The 15,858-nt window shown below is 33.3% G+C and overlaps 2 protein-coding genes across 2 annotated transcripts; one reads left to right on the forward strand and one right to left on the reverse strand.

The window, feature by feature from the left end:
- Positions 1–330: 330 nt before the first annotated feature.
- LOC148626064 (LITAF domain-containing protein-like) lies at positions 331–1,635 on the reverse strand. The gene is made up of 3 exons (XM_088571209.1): positions 1,466–1,635; positions 886–1,069; positions 331–604 (listed from the first exon to the last, which is right to left on the reverse strand). Exons 1-3 carry the CDS (start codon positions 1,566–1,568, stop codon positions 496–498), a joined length of 396 nt encoding a protein of 131 aa, XP_088427335.1. The 5' UTR covers positions 1,569–1,635; the 3' UTR covers positions 331–495.
- Positions 1,636–12,328: 10,693 nt separating this feature from the next.
- Positions 12,329–15,192, forward strand: LOC148626065 (zinc finger protein ZIC 1-like). Its single transcript, XM_088569685.1, has 2 exons — positions 12,329–13,443; positions 14,403–15,192. The coding sequence occupies exons 1-2, from the start codon at positions 12,597–12,599 to the stop codon at positions 14,921–14,923; spliced, it is 1,368 nt and encodes a 455-aa protein (XP_088425811.1). The 5' UTR covers positions 12,329–12,596; the 3' UTR covers positions 14,924–15,192.
- The last annotated feature ends 666 nt before the right edge of the window (positions 15,193–15,858 follow it).

A 15,858-nucleotide genomic window follows, 5' to 3' on the forward strand; every position in this document is an offset into this window, starting at 1 on the left:
CCCACTTAAGGAGGTATATCTAGGGTAAGGGACATAATTCTCGAAATCAGTGATATATTTGTATCATATTCAATTTCACCAAAGCCTTTCAAGCTTTCCTTTGAAACAGAATGAAATTACATTGATGCTTACACAAGATTGATGTAAAATGCTGAATAAAAACGTTGCAATAATTTTTAAGAGTTGTGCCCCTTACCCTAGGTCTACCTCCTTAAAAGATATCCATCAACACAGCAAAACAAGACAAAAGCTCTGATACACACTGAGTCTGTACACTAAAAAATGCTATAACAACTAGTACTTCGTATATATATAAAGCATTAAATAAGCAACCAATCACAGAAATTTTATTTTCGAAGAAATGTCTTTTACATTCAGATATACTACTTAATGCGGTCTGTAGGGGGTAAAACAGTAATCAAGTACCAAAATTTGTTATATGTATGTAGATAGTCTGCCGAGAAAATGGAACCCTGGACCTGCCCAGGAGTAAATTCACATCCGGTTGTAGCGACCGACCACGTGACGACAACTGGGGCAGGAATGCACCACGTCTTTACAGGAGTCAATACAGAATGGTATGAGACAGCAAAATAACCACAGCCTGAAAAACAAATAGGTTTTGTTGAAGTGGTCATCATGGTGTTGCAGAGGAACATGCAAACTAATGTTTTTGACAATTTTGTTTGTTTGTTTTTCATTTTGTGTTGTACTTTTTACGTGTTCAGATGATATGGTGCGACTCGGCTTTTCTTTGTGCTATATATATAGACCATTTTGTTCACGTCATTTCTCGTAATCTCAGTTCTGTTTTCAAGGAAATTATGTCAAATTTTGCTGGGTGTACCTCTGTCCATGTGATATTGTTGAATATGTAAAACTTACCCCAAAAATACAAGGAAAGCACAAACAACGAATGTGAAAGTTCCTGTTTCGAAATGTGTGTTGGTCAGTATCTCAGCGCTGCAACTCGGGCATTGCATTCTAACTGGAGTCTCATTAAAACTGATGACGTGAGTAATGGGTTGTTGGGCAATCACTACATTGGTATGTTGGGCAACTGGATACGCTGCGTGAAATATAGAAAAGCTATATAATCAGTGGACTTACGAGCATGAATAATGGCACAATAAAAATTAGTATGTTCAAGTGCCTGTCCAATACATACATCGATGACTGAATGAACTATTTACCCCTAACCACATTACCAAGGTAATTTATAAAAAACGGATCATTCTAGCTAATGACTGTCTCCTTATGCTTAGGGGACGACCAGTTCATTTTAGTGGTAGCTTGGAAGGATTCAAAAATAAATATTTTGACTCGGACCTTTTTGAAGAAGAATATTTCGAGTTGCCCATGCATGTTGGTTGTTAGTTAATTATCGATATGTATCTACTTTCTTTATGATATTAAGATAGTTGTATGTTGGAAAAAATATATTTATGTTTACATATGTACTTACGTGGTGGGGGTCCCGATGGTCCCGATTGTTGGTGTCCGGGAGGAGGAGGTCCCTGGTATGAGAAAGCTTGTGGGGGTGGTCCTCCGGCAGTCTTGTCAGCCATTTTTATTTGTACATGTACTTTTGTATAAACAAAACTGTTATGTTGGGAAATAGGTCTGGTCAACCATGTCTAAAATTCGTTTGTTCTGTTTGATTATTGGCATTTAATTTATAATCCGGTCTTTAAAGTTTGTATGGACAATATTGTTTAATTGGATATTTTAATATGTCGTTCATGTGTTTGCAAATTTACTATTTAATGTTATGGCAACTCTAATGCAATAGAAAATATACAATCAAACCGTTAAAATTAATTACTACTTCAGTGTACAACTGATCATATTTTTTTTCTCAAAAATATCGATTAATGATCAAAGCTTTTGCAAGATATAGGCATGAAATTACGAAAAGTCATCATGCCAAAGACAGCCGTTGATAAATACCCTTCAGAAGCCAAAGCAGATATACCAATTATTGTAAATTTTAAAATTATTGCGTGCATTTATTATTGCGAATTTGACATATGAATTGAGAATGTTACTTTTCCGAACGTGAGAAAAAAAATCCCCTTTCAGTATTGCTAAAAGTCCAACAACGCAAGTCGTTCCTTTCGAGATTTATAGCCAGTCGCATTTTTTTTTCGCAATAATTTCGAATTTTTTTATTAAAGTATAAAGTTAACGAATCTAAATCAGCTTGGTAAAGCGCATCCGAAGTAAGCATTTTACACATAAATAAAAGAAAAAAATATTTTCATACAACCAAGTTTGTTTAACTCTGGTTAGACTAAACAACAAACTACATGTTTTTTTTATACCAACGAAGTTTTTTCGTCATTTCGTGATATCTGTCTTTTCCTTATCTTTTTTACTTCAGTTTGGCTTAAAAAGTACCACGAATGAACAGTAGATTACAGGTACGAGTTGATCATGTCAAAGCTACTTACCTTTTATGCCGTTGTTGTAATTTCTTTGCATATTTTTCATATTTCTCATCGACAGAATACATGATTTTTGTCTTTAAACTAATTACATTTAGTTTAATTTTTATGGAAAAAAAACTTAACTAAAGTATAAAAACAGTAGTTATTGAGTTACCTCTCTTAGATTATCGACTTATTTTAATGAACAGCTTATTGTACATTGGGTTATCGGACTTTGATCGTTAGTACATTGCTTACATTCGATTTCTAACACAAACCATTTTCAAAGACAAAAATAATTACAATTGAAAAGACGGTTGATTACTAAAATGTCAAATCCTTGTGCTTGATATGTGATTTCCAAAAATTTTCACTACTTGTCATTAATACAAACGAAACAAAAAAAAAAGGCGGAAATGAAAATCAAAAAGAAAAAACATCCTTAAGACCCTGTTCACCTTAAAGACTGTTCACGCAAAAAAAATGACTAAACGTTTAATTTTTCTCACGTACGTATTCCGGTACATGTGTAACATGAGGGAGATAAGATGTGTTGTTTTATTAAAATACTTATTTGGACGTGTTCCATTCCTGCGTTGCTTATTTGACTTGGATGGAAATCATATAACGAATGAATTTTAACAAATGCTCTTGACTAAGTTTTAGTCACGGAGACGGGATACCATTTTGTTCTTTGTTTGTTCAGAAGATTGACTTTAGATAAATAACGTATGAAAAATTATTCACGATTGTCATAAAATTCCAACTTTTTAAGCTGCATCTCCCCATGTTGTGCATTTATGGAGAAGAAATAGCTTTATATAGTCTTCTTATCGCACATTAAAGGGGATAAAAAGATTACATTTGTGTAATTTTCACACTCTTTTGGTTGCTAACATCCCCTGCCGCGAATTTAAAACATCTCCAAATTTTACTTCGATAGAAGCCTTTATTTGATTGTTCAAAAATTAAAATGATCATGATACTTAAATGGAGGGCTCGTCAGGAATAAAATTGAGGATGGGTTAAGAAACTTCGTTGACATGGCCTCTGTTCGTTTTCGATAATTGAAAATGGGTTATCTACATGGTGGTGGATCCAGAAACTCAAAATAGGGGAAGACGCGCTGACTATCCGAAGGAGAGCACACAAAGTGATTTTCAGTTTTTCATATAATCAATTAAAAGTTTTGAGCAGGGGGAACCCCCTTGGACCCGTCTATGGTAAATAGCTACTGAAATCGGATTCATTACACGTCTCGCCTTACTTTGTTAACTATAGGCAACACTAATAAGTCGATTTGTTTATCCGGCCGTCCGTCCGTCCGTCCGGTACAACTTTTAGATTGTTGACCTTATACTGTTTAAATGTCGAGTTAGTGTTTGTTTCATTAAAACTGTTTTCTGCCTACCATAGACAACACGGTGTTCGTCAAAGTACAGAAAAAATATAGAGGACGGATAGAGTATATGGTGGAAGAACAGTGACACAGGGCTGGGTTCATGAAGTGATTTTGAAAATGGAATCCAGAAAAGGGGGATCCAGGCTATTATTTGCTCATTTTTGCCCAATTTTTGTACAAAATTAACGAAGATGTCCAACAAAAAGGTGATTTTTCAACCCCCGTAAGACCCCTTCCCCATTCCCAAGCTGATCCACCACTGCGAGTTATATCTTTGTCTTACATTACAATGAAACCATGAGCCGGGAATTCAAGCATTTGTCTCAACAGTTATTGTACAAAATGTTATCATTCGAATAATTCATTCGTTGCTATTTTCATCACTTTTGATTTATTGTTTAAAGATGTACAGTGATGGGTTCCAGAAATTCCGAAAAGCGGGTCACTGACTGGTCAAAGGTGGGGGGAGTGGCTTCAGTATTTTTCCTATATAAACAATTGAACCTTTTGAGCACTGGATACCGCCTATATACATAAAGCCTAAACGAATTTATAAAAAGATGAGTAGTCATCCTATATAGCTCAGATTAAATGATGAAATATTCTTTTTTTCTCCCTGCGAAATGAACATAAATATATAATAGAAATATATTTTATAAATGCTCAAAATTGTAGTGAATGAAAAAAAAATAGTCGCTTTTCTCAAGAAGTCAAAAGGGGTCGCGTACTTTGAATAAAAAAAGGAACGACGTTGCAAAAATTCCTTTCTGAAGTTTTAATTCTTGTTGTCAATATTTTAACAGCACATCATAAAGACTAACATTGAACATGTTAAACTACTTCCAGAAAAAATATGTTCGTTATTTGTAGATGTAAACCTATAGAAAAAATATATAAATAAGTTTCATTTTGTTAATTAATAATAAAACCAAGCATTTTCAAACTCATTAAGGTGTTGGTCATTTTACTACCATTTCTTTTGAAACGATATCCCTGTAAATGACCACATAAATGTAACTTGACATTCTCTTTGATAAACACAATTTTATATTCTGGTAACTGGTGTTTCCATCCCTTTCATCTACCAAAGAAGACATAAAGTATAGCATAAAAATACCAGCGTGCGCTGTGAAATATATTATCTTCACTACAACATTAATCAAGGCTCCAGCTGAGATGGGGACGTCATATTCTGTGGAACGGTCTGGTTTAGATAATGTATGCAAATTTATTCATCAACATGACGGTAGTGGCCGTCTAAATACATATGTTTCTTTTTTATCTAATAATTAATGCAATGATAAACAAATAAAGTATGATTAAATCAATTATGATGCTTGTTATTTGAGTAATAAAACATCCAATGTATAGTTCCATGTCGTAGAAGTGCATCCAAACTGCTTCCGTATATGCAGGGACAGATCTAATCAAAGGCGTGTCGGGTGTACACCCTCCCCCCTAAGATTGAGGATTTTTTTTTGGTTTTTGGGGGGCGGGGTTGCATAAAAACTTTATTTTTCACAGTTTCCAACACCTATAAATGTTCTTGCCTCCATTTGCTTGGCCTTTAATTCTAACTACCCACATCCTAACATGAAATCATGAATCCGCACCAGATATTATCATTCAAGAACATTGTTATAACAGTGAAACTCAGAAGGGATATGGTATATGGAAATTTTTTTCTAATGTTTATTTTATGCCCAAACTCCAGTAGTACTTTTCAGTGTGACATGGGTTCTCTAAACATGACGGTTGTATTTTGGATAAACCGTGGGCGTTAACTTTATTGTGACGGAACAAAAAAAATATGATGGATTAAATCTGACAATGCCCAGTACCTCTGCCCTGTTTACAGTTAAGATGGAAATGTAATGCGTTGTCTTTGGCTTGTTCATCATGTCGTCGGCTATTTCTAGGATAATGTCACGGGCGTTTTCACAAGTATATCCTGTTCCTATCCCTCTGTCAATTAAGTTATTTGATTACACACTTGGTTAAAAACTTTTTTTATATCACAAAAAGGCCAAAATCAAACGGGCTATGTGTACACATTTTTAGAAGAAAAAAAAAACAAAGTCATCAATAATACTGATGGTGCAAGTGACACCGGTTTCAGTGGCGTAGTCAGAACAAAATCAACGTGGAAGCTTTTTCGCACTGAATAAAATGGTGAGGGATTTATTTAGGTCGGTTTTTATTGGAAGCATGTTGAAGCCCTGGCTTCTTGAAATACACTGTAGCTACGCCATTTCCGGTTTGTATGGAGCAGAAACACATAGAGGCGCCGAGTGAATCGTTATAAAATAGGGGACAGTGCGAACTTGTCGTTAATTTTAAAGCACCTCGGCAAATGAAACCTTTTTCTGAAGATGATCACAGTATGAGAACATAAAATTGTCGAGAAATAGCTAGGCACATTACGAAATAACCATATCAAAATAATATTAACTGCTATCACAGTTTCTTAGGTGAAGGACGTCACCAAAAAATGGCAGTTCTGGTGTTGGTGACATATCACAACATTTATTTGAGGTGATATCGTCATGGATAACTTTAAAGATTTTTAAAACTTCATTACTGGAAAAGATAAAGAGTTAATGTGTTAAAAGCTTGTATTTTTATAATGTCTTTACTTTACTTTGTGTTTTAAAACATATATCTGATATTTCAAAAAGTCAAAATGTTAAAACAGAAATGTGGGTGTTACAACGCGTAGCTAACTGACCATGGGAATTCTTATGCAATGCAGTAAACAGAAAAAAAGTCACAGAAAAAATGTCAAATTAACCTGTACGATGGTTATCATTTTTTTAGCGTAGACTGCAGAGGTCTCGTGGAACTGTTTGCCCTTTTGTAAAGTGGATGAAGTAAGTCAGCAATTTTACATATGCATAAAAAATTGAACGATACAATAACGTCACGTAGAAAACCCTTTAAAAATGGTATGAAAACAGATAAATATACATGTACAACGGTGTTAACCCAAACATTTTCTACGTTTCATTCATCAGATGTTCTTTTTCACAGCATTTATTCTATTTTTATTGATAAATATAGTCATTGTGTTAAATGTTTCTGGGGAATAACATGGATTTAGCAAGAAAGTAGACTAAAAAAGAAGTGTTAATATTTTATTCAAGGCGCAATGAAAAAGAGAGGTGTTATACAAATACTAATTAACACCAAGATAAAACCGTTACTTTCGGGTTCTGTGATGCTGTCTGCAAACACCCACCCTGCTGTGGCCTTCCTCGGGGGTAATAATTAGTTATACATTGTAATATTAACATTTGGTACCAAATATTTAAGCCATAAATTAATTGTACCTCTTCTGATCGTTCTCTATTAATTAGCACAATAATTCACAAATTACACATTACTTTTTACGGCTTCTTATCAAAACATTTTAAAGATGCCGATTTCATTGCCCCAATGTACCGCCCCTTGTGGTTTAAGCAGGGGCAGTATACATGTATTACAATATACACTCCATGGTTTAAGTAAGTTGAGTCGAACGCTTTATCTTGTAATAAAGGAAACAAAGGAAAACCATTGCAGAAATATTTTCTCGTTTCCTAAACAATAAAAAAAACTTTTGAAAGCATACTGATTTAATTTGTTGCTTAACATAAATTATCATGAAACATGTACTGAGAAATTGACTTTATTTAATTTATTTTAATGCATTTAAACATGTATGCGCTTATTTTACATGTGTTAAAATTTCAGGTCTGCTATATGACTTCTATCTATCTATGAACCAATACAAATATATGCTGTAAACATTTTGGCCTGTAAATAATTATAGGTCTCTGATTTTTGGCATAATAAAGATTATAGCTCATTAAGAATTATAAACTTTTATATTAATTCAATTACGGATGTGTATTTCAAATATTTTGTATGCGTGTCAGAGCGCAGAATCTTTCAATTAATACTAATTAGAAATAAACATCCGGATTGTGACATTTTGCACAGTAGCATCTTTTTTTGGCAATTCACTTCCGCGGTTCATTTAATACTTTCTGTAATTTGAATTTCCGCGCGCGTCACGGTCTTGTAAATAAGTGGGTCATAAAAATGTCATGCAACGTCTAGTAATACACAAGCCCTGATGTACAGTACCGTCTCTTTAAACGAAAATAATATGATTTAAAATTACACTAATTTGATGGTTTTAGTTTTTTGTTATATTTTGTTGTTTTTTTAAAACATCATACGTCTAAAGAAATGAAAATGTAGATATACCTATGTAGTTTTATTTCATATCCTTATAAGCTGTTAACTTTTAGTATGTAGTTTCATAAAAAATGAAATGAAATATGAAAAAAAATATTTCATATAGGCGATAAACCATTTTATCATATTATATTATAGAACTCGTAATAAATGTATTCACTATAGTCATGGAGAGAAAGGAAGGCAAAAAGTTGGTTATATTGACAGAGTTCGGGGAATTTGATTTATTTTACTATTTTCCGGGCATGATAAATTGCAAAATATTATAAACTGGAAGGTTGAAAAGAATGTCAAAACTATGTAATAAACGATAGTGTTTTCAAAGTCAATACATGGTATTATATATTAATGTACTAAAGGAGATCCCAATCACTATTTTTTAGATTCTTTTAAAAGTTTTTTAAATATAATTTGTGTGAAAGTATTTCTTATATTGTGATTACCCCAATGTATCACGGCTCTGAATTTGACTGGTGCGAATTTGATTGATGCTTACAGTGCAGGCCGGGGTTTCATTATTTTTTGCAATGCAGGTACCTTTGGTTTTGTAGGAGGTACTTTTCATCATTTTGTTCAATAAAAATGTATGAAATTTTAAAATTCTGGAGGTACCTTTCAGTAGTTTCGAAGGGTAAAAGTACCTGGTCCTGTCTCTTAATGAAAGGCCTGACAGTGGCTATGTGGTATTATTTATCGATGCTGTGTACTTTGGAAAATATTTGAAAAAAAATTCTATTCTATTCAGACGCTTTTTTATTCTATATCATTATGATATTTACCACAGAAACCAACTAAAATTAAGCGGGCAATAAATTCTCATATTGCACCCGCGCAAACATAACAATCGAGTTTTTTTTATTTATTTCATTTAAAAAAGATATTGTAAACCAATTTTGAAAAGAACGATTATTAGAAGTGGTAGATGTATACAAAATTGCATACGGAGCTCGTACGATATATGATACCACGCAGGACAAAGTTTCTCAACATTCACGCTAAAACCCTCGAAAGTCTGCCCGTGACAATATTCATCAAAATAAAAGCAACGACCCTTTCATTTATATTGTTAGTGGTTGTTTTTAATGGAGTTTCAATTCAGCAGGCAAAGACTGAACAAATATTATATTCCCGGCGATTAGAACAAACAAACAAACAATCGAAACAGACTTGAACATGTAAAAAATAAAAAGAAAGAAAAAAGAAAGCAAAATAAAGAACGACCGTTTTTATGTTCCTTGTTATCTGACCCATGATGCCCAAATAAAGATAAACGAGAAAATTTAAAAAAATAATAATAAAATTATGATTTTACAGGATAATATGGTTTGCATTCTTCATTATTTTCACATCAAGGTCAAAGTTGACTTATCTAAGTGCTCGATTTTGAAATGATTATTTGTTAGCATTAATTATTGAACAACAATTAGTGGTATGATTTTGATAAGCCGTGACTGATCAGATTTTATCCCAAATCTGACAGATTCACTAACGATCAGATCAATGTTCAAAATGTCTGACAATATGAAAGATATTAATTCATAACGACCTGACAATCCTGATTTAATCCGCTTTTACTTTTCATCGTGTACGATTTGACAGCGCGATGCGCTCAGACCGTTATGACACTGTTACAGAACTAACGAAGTGGGAACGTTAAATCGGGGATAAGGACAAGATTTGGGGGGATTATCGCAGTTCTTAATCTTTATTTTACACTTGGATTGATAAAATAACAGTTATGTTTAATGCAAAGTTAATATTTGTTGATGATTATTGTCATAAAAATCTGATTATGATCAAAATAATATTTAGAAAGGATAGGGTTTTGGCACACGAACATGCTAGCTAGTCCTTGACTGACACTGATTAGCGCTATAGTTTTAGTAACTACGACTCACACCCTACATATCACTTCCGGTAAATCGTTAGTTAAACATACTTGACATGGATATTAGAAATTAACAACATACCTTGAAAAAAGATGTATCATTTTATAATCTATAGATGAAATCAATATTTCAGTGCTATTTTAGATTTTATATATATCAATAGTAAAAACAAATAATTTCTTCTGAAATACGTTTAGACTTTTTAAAACTTAATGGCCGCAATTATTTCATTTCGCTTTTTGGGATGGTACTATTATTCTAAGTTTTTGAATTTTTATCTGAAGTTAAGGCATTTCGCTTTTTGAAATGCTAAAAAAAAAGAACGAAAACAAACTGTGAAAGATGCCATTATCTATATGCTAATAATAAATTAAAACATTGGCGGCTCCAAAAAATAAAAAAGGGGCACCCTCTGCCCTAAGCGGGACCGCTCAAATGATTTCAAATTTTACCCTAAATAACCAACCAAGTTGTTGTCCCCCTTTGACCCGCCTATGATTAAGAATAGGCTGGTTTTTTTATTTGTTGTGACAGTCGTTGATGTGGTTGCAATAGTGATAATTATCATAACACTGAGTTGTTTCTAGTTCGTCTGACAGAAGGCTTGTGTAACTCATTTGTTAGAAACATGATGCTGGTTAGATAAACTGAGAAAAGAAAAATTGTACGAGACAGAATCGCAAAGAGAAAATAGGTATACATGAACTTATCAATTTTATATGGAAACTGCCATAATGACCAGACAGTGCTTCAGTGCGGAAATAATCTGTACACTGGGAGTAAGCATTTTTCCATATGAGTTCATTACTAGACAAGTTCTCTTAAGATTCATTGTCTGTCAGGACAAAATAAAAAAAATATGTATAAACGATGTTTTACGGACAACGAAAACTTTCCTAATTCGTAACCCTTATATGCATAGTACAATTAAAAGAAATGTTTACGTGCATTTTTGCAAATAATAAGATAATAAGATTGTGAACTTGTGAAGTCTATATCTGTATATAGATGTCGTCTTTTGATATTAAATTCAAACAAAAATATTTGTAACATTGAAGTTAGACCTAGCATATTCATATCATTCCATATAGCAGAATTCACATCAAGAGACAACTTAAAAAAATATGATAGTATGTGAGGTATTTCTATCCGTTTTTTTTATATTGCCAATGTTTTTATATGAACTTTCCTTCTTTTAACTTTTCTTTTTTATCATTGCCTGGTGTTCACCTGTATCAGTTCGGAAATTTTGTTATTACCCTTGATTATATTCGACCTTTTCTGATGGTACCATAGCGAACAGTAAAGCCTATTTGGCAGACCGAAGATGTTAAAAAGAGTAATCAAGGGAACCAAGGTTATAGCGGTAATCAAAAGAATGTAATCCAGGGACAAAGATCCGACATAGAAAACAGACATACACAACAAAGAGCATAAAGTAACTAAAATCATACATACAAAGTAACAAAAGTAAATGAGCAACTCCGACTCCACTAAAAACTGGGAGCATGGACCAGGTGCACCGGTAGGGTAAGCGTCCTCTGCATATGTACATGTAATAATGTTAATTGATGTTGTATTTTATCAAATAATTCTTCTTTTTCATAGAGAACGATCCAGAATGTAAAATTAATTACAAATTTTGTTTTCTTTATTTTCTAAAAATATTTTCAACACTCACAACACATCTCCACAATTCGATAAATAGGTTACAGAAATATATACGGATACTTAATTCCATCTTCAAAATAAATTACGAAGTACTAATTTAATATTTAAAATCAGTTTTTAATGCTGTAATATCCCCAAAACAATACAAAACTTAAAAAAAAGATGTATAAAATGTATAAAAATCCTTTTTAAATATACATACATGTACATAAAACAAAAAGTTCAATCACTAAAAAAATTATTGTTTATTTAAAAAAAAAATGTTATATTCCGTTGTTACAAAGCCGAAATATTTGTTTATCTATCTTTCTTTCTTTTAGAAAAATCTGTAATAAAAATTGACGAAATAAAAAAATATAAACAGAATGTGTATTGTTTCCCTACCTTCGTAATTCATAATTATAAAATTGATTATCCAAAAAACTATATCAATTTGATATTTATTTTCAAAATTATCATTTTCTTTTTTTTCATAAAAACCTTCTTGTAAACGATTCCTAATGAAATTCCTTTAAATGTCAAAAATCAAAAACAGATGTTATTAAAAATCTTTCATAACGTGTCAAAAAATGGGCGGAGTACGAATTAATGAAGGCGATTTTCAAGCGGTCCAATCAAATGATCTTTTTGTTAAGCCACGCCTCTTTTACAACTTAATCTAGAAAAGAATCAATAAATACCACTGTTATCCACATGAAACTATCATCATATGACTGAAATTGAAATGATCATTGGAGTTATAATATTTAACTGTTATTTTTGACAATTAAGATTTCTGGGACTGCCGTTGAGATCTGACTGTGTTTTTATCTTCAAAACTTCTCGGAGAGCAACGTAGCGCAGCTGCTTTTCTGGAACTCCACTGTGAGAGAAGAAGTGAAACATAAACTTTTGCGGACTTTATTAGTCAACAACAACTACCACTGCTGAGATTACTGAAACAGATAGGATTTTCAACGCCGTATGATTTTCCCTACGACCAACAATATGCTTGCTCCGTACGTGGACACATCTCACAACCCGCATCTACCGCCTGGTGCCCTTAAGTTGAGCCCACCAAATCCGATGACCGAAACAAACATACATAGCCAGTCCAGCCCACCATACAGTTCATCTACCACAGGATATAGTCTACCTCATCATGCCAGCAATTACAACTCCAGGGATTTGTTTTTCCGCCGACCCGATATGGGCTTTACAGACACTAGTGCTTCAAGTATTTTCCCTTCTACTGGTAGCTTTTCGCATGCAGATGGAACAAACCGTGTGTTGTTTCCAAACTATCATGATCCGCAAATGCATTCCGGCCATTTCAATGAACAGATGAGGTTTACACCAGAGTTTTACCCCAGAGCTGATCAGTTCAACCAGTTTGGTAGACCCGAACACTTCGGACACTCGCATAATTTTGGAATGGGACATATGAACTCTATGAATGCTATGAATCTCTCATCGCAGCCAGGTGCATTCTTCCGCTACATGAGACCCCAGATTAAGCAGGAACATACGTGCCTATGGGTTGACAAGGATCAGCAAGAACCAAAGAAACCCTGCAACAAAGTGTTCAATACAATGCATGAGATCGTTACACACATAACTGTGGACCATGTCGGAGGACCTGAACAAGCTGACCATTCCTGTTATTGGCAAGAGTGTGCCAGAGAGGGGAAGCCGTTCAAGGCAAAATACAAGTTAGTCAACCACATCAGAGTCCACACAGGAGAGAAGCCGTTCCCCTGCCCATTTCCCGGATGTGGAAAAGTTTTCGCCAGATCTGAAAACCTGAAAATCCATAAAAGAACACACACAGGTACGTTTTTTTAACGAAATTCCACGTCATGCATCATAGTTAAAATATTTACTACATTATTTATCTGTACATTAAGATAAAAGTCCATGATTTTTCATTTATTGTCTAATATTCAAATAAAAAGCATGAAAATATTTAACTATTTTTAACTAAATTTATAAATATATTAAGTGACTTAGTATTTAGCATTTTTAAAACTATTTTTAAAACTGATTTTAAATGTTAAAGGTGGGGAAATGAAATATAAAGAATAAATATTGAATAAATAATTTTTTTTAAAGTATTAGCGGCGATATTATTTTAGTTATCATATGTTATAATATTTGTCGATATTTTCTCACGCTGTTTGAACAATTTATGTATTTTTCTGGTAGTAAAAGTCACAGATTATGAGAACTGAATATCTTAATTACTTAAACAGCAATGCTTAACCGAACCAACAAGTTGCAAAAGTCATTTGGTTAAAATTTCTACAGTATTATGTATGGGAAATGTTCTCGTGGACATTTATAACTGCCTTCTGATTTTAAAGACACACGAGAACTCTTCAAAAGAAAATTTTATGCGAATAACACATGAGAAATTTAAGCAAGAAAAATCTGAATCACATTCAAGTAATTTCATTCACACTCGATATGGAATTTCATCCACGGAAATTCACACCTTTGTAAAGTTGAAGAAGGGTGTCTGACTTGTGTTTCATGAATTTTAATTTTTTTTATTCGAGTTTTAATAAGTAGAACATTCTCTAGAAAAAAGATAGAGAAAAATTGAAATAATCAATGAAAATTACGTAAAGCATGTTACGCTTGTTAAACTTGTCTAATTTTCGTACACTTTAAAAGTCGTATGCTGGGATGGTACACAAAAATATTCGGCCTAGAATTAAATCATAACATAACGTTTTACTGTCTTTTTGTGTGTTATCCTTCAGATGAATATCTTCTTTTTTATTTCAGGTGAAAAACCATTTCCATGCGAATTCCCCGGCTGTGATCGTCGATTTGCAAATAGTTCTGACAGAAAGAAACATTCACACGTTCACACCAGCGACAAACCATACATCTGCCGTATCCGTGGTTGCGAAAAAACCTACACTCACCCAAGCTCACTTAGGAAACACATGAAAACTCACGGTAACATTTCACCACTACCAGACAACGATTTCTCCACCACAGACGAAAACAGTGAACTCAGTGACTCAAGCCACAGCCCGAATCCTTTGAAGTCAACTCAACCGATCTCTTCGCCATGCAGTAGTGATTCTGATAGTCAGATTCACGAACTTTCATCATCGTCTGCAACTAGTCCATCACTCCCAGTACATCCAACTCCGACACTTCCACAGTCCAGTTTCTCGCAGCTGAACGAATGGTATGTGTGTCAGAACTCAACAGTTTCACCGAACAGTGACAATTTGTCAATGAACAATTTTGGCAGTCTTGCCATGCACTCACAACCGCTCGTGCAGTTTTCGTGATATCTTCCGTAATGATCTGATTTGAAATAGTGCATAGTGTCTTCGACATGACATGTTATTGAAATTCTGTTTTTGATTATTTTGTTATGTGATATTTATGAGTCAGTTTTGTTGAATCTCTATAATTTTAAATGTTTAAGAGATGGTAGTGCTTGATGAGCACGGTTTGTTGTATATACAATTTGAAATGTTTCAGACATTAAGACGGTTAAAATACCTCATTTTTGTGCAATATTGAATTATGAAAAACAATAAACTGATACATAATTTTTCGAAGTTAATGATCAAGATAAATATGTCACGCTAGAAAGCTTCTGGGACGATAATTTGATTCCGAAGAGGGTTTTTTTTATTAAAATAAATACTCAGCACGTCATTTTTGGGGAACAAATTATTGACCTATATGCAGCAGTTGGTAAGGCAAAGTTTGTAACCAATATTCTTTTTTCCATTAATTTTCTGAAAAAGGAATTGACTGACCTGCTAACCAGAAAAATAGTATTGTTACAAAGGACAAAGTTTTATACTCTCATTCGAATCAAATAATCGTCACTTATGCTAAATTTACACATTTCCAGTAACTTGTTTATTTGACACCAACTCCACTCGAAAAAGTTATTAGAACTTAAAAGTAGGTAAAATGCATCAAGATGGAGTAATAACATTTTAAACATCAGTCGTCCATCTGATGTCTATAAAAGGACCAGCCAAAAAAAAAAAAAAACAAAAAAAAAAAAAAACAAAAAAAACAAAAAAAAACAAAAAAAAAAACAAAAAAATGGACACTTCTTCACAATAACCAAACACCTAAAAGGAAATCGAAAATAATGTAAACCAGAACCAACTTCACATTTCATGATATTTCATCTTAACACCAAACTATCCAGATGTACTTACCAAATACTCCTGGACAGTGCGAAAATACCAAGACCCGA

Source organism: Perna viridis, chromosome 2, assembly GCF_037379345.1.
Source record: "Perna viridis isolate PV_CMFRI_1.1 ecotype Kerala chromosome 2, ASM3737934v1, whole genome shotgun sequence".
Lineage (NCBI taxonomy): Eukaryota > Metazoa > Mollusca > Bivalvia > Mytilida > Mytilidae > Perna > Perna viridis.

Bases quoted from the DNA above. Each gene is read 5' to 3' on its own strand.
- LOC148626064 (XM_088571209.1), bottom strand. From the start codon at position 1,568: ATGGCTGACAAGACTGCCGGAGGACCACCCCCACAAGCTTTCTCATAC. The intron at 1,070-1,465 runs GTAAGTACATAT...TATTTCACGCAG, and splicing joins ACCATCGGGACCCCCACCAC to CGTATCCAGTTGCCCAACAT. The intron at 605-885 runs GTAAGTTTTACA...TTTGTTTTTCAG, and splicing joins GCTTTCCTTGTATTTTTGGG to GCTGTGGTTATTTTGCTGTC.
- LOC148626065 (XM_088569685.1), top strand. From the start codon at position 12,597: ATGATTTTCCCTACGACCAACAATATGCTTGCTCCGTACGTGGACACA. The intron at 13,444-14,402 runs GTACGTTTTTTT...TTTTTATTTCAG, and splicing joins CCATAAAAGAACACACACAG to GTGAAAAACCATTTCCATGC.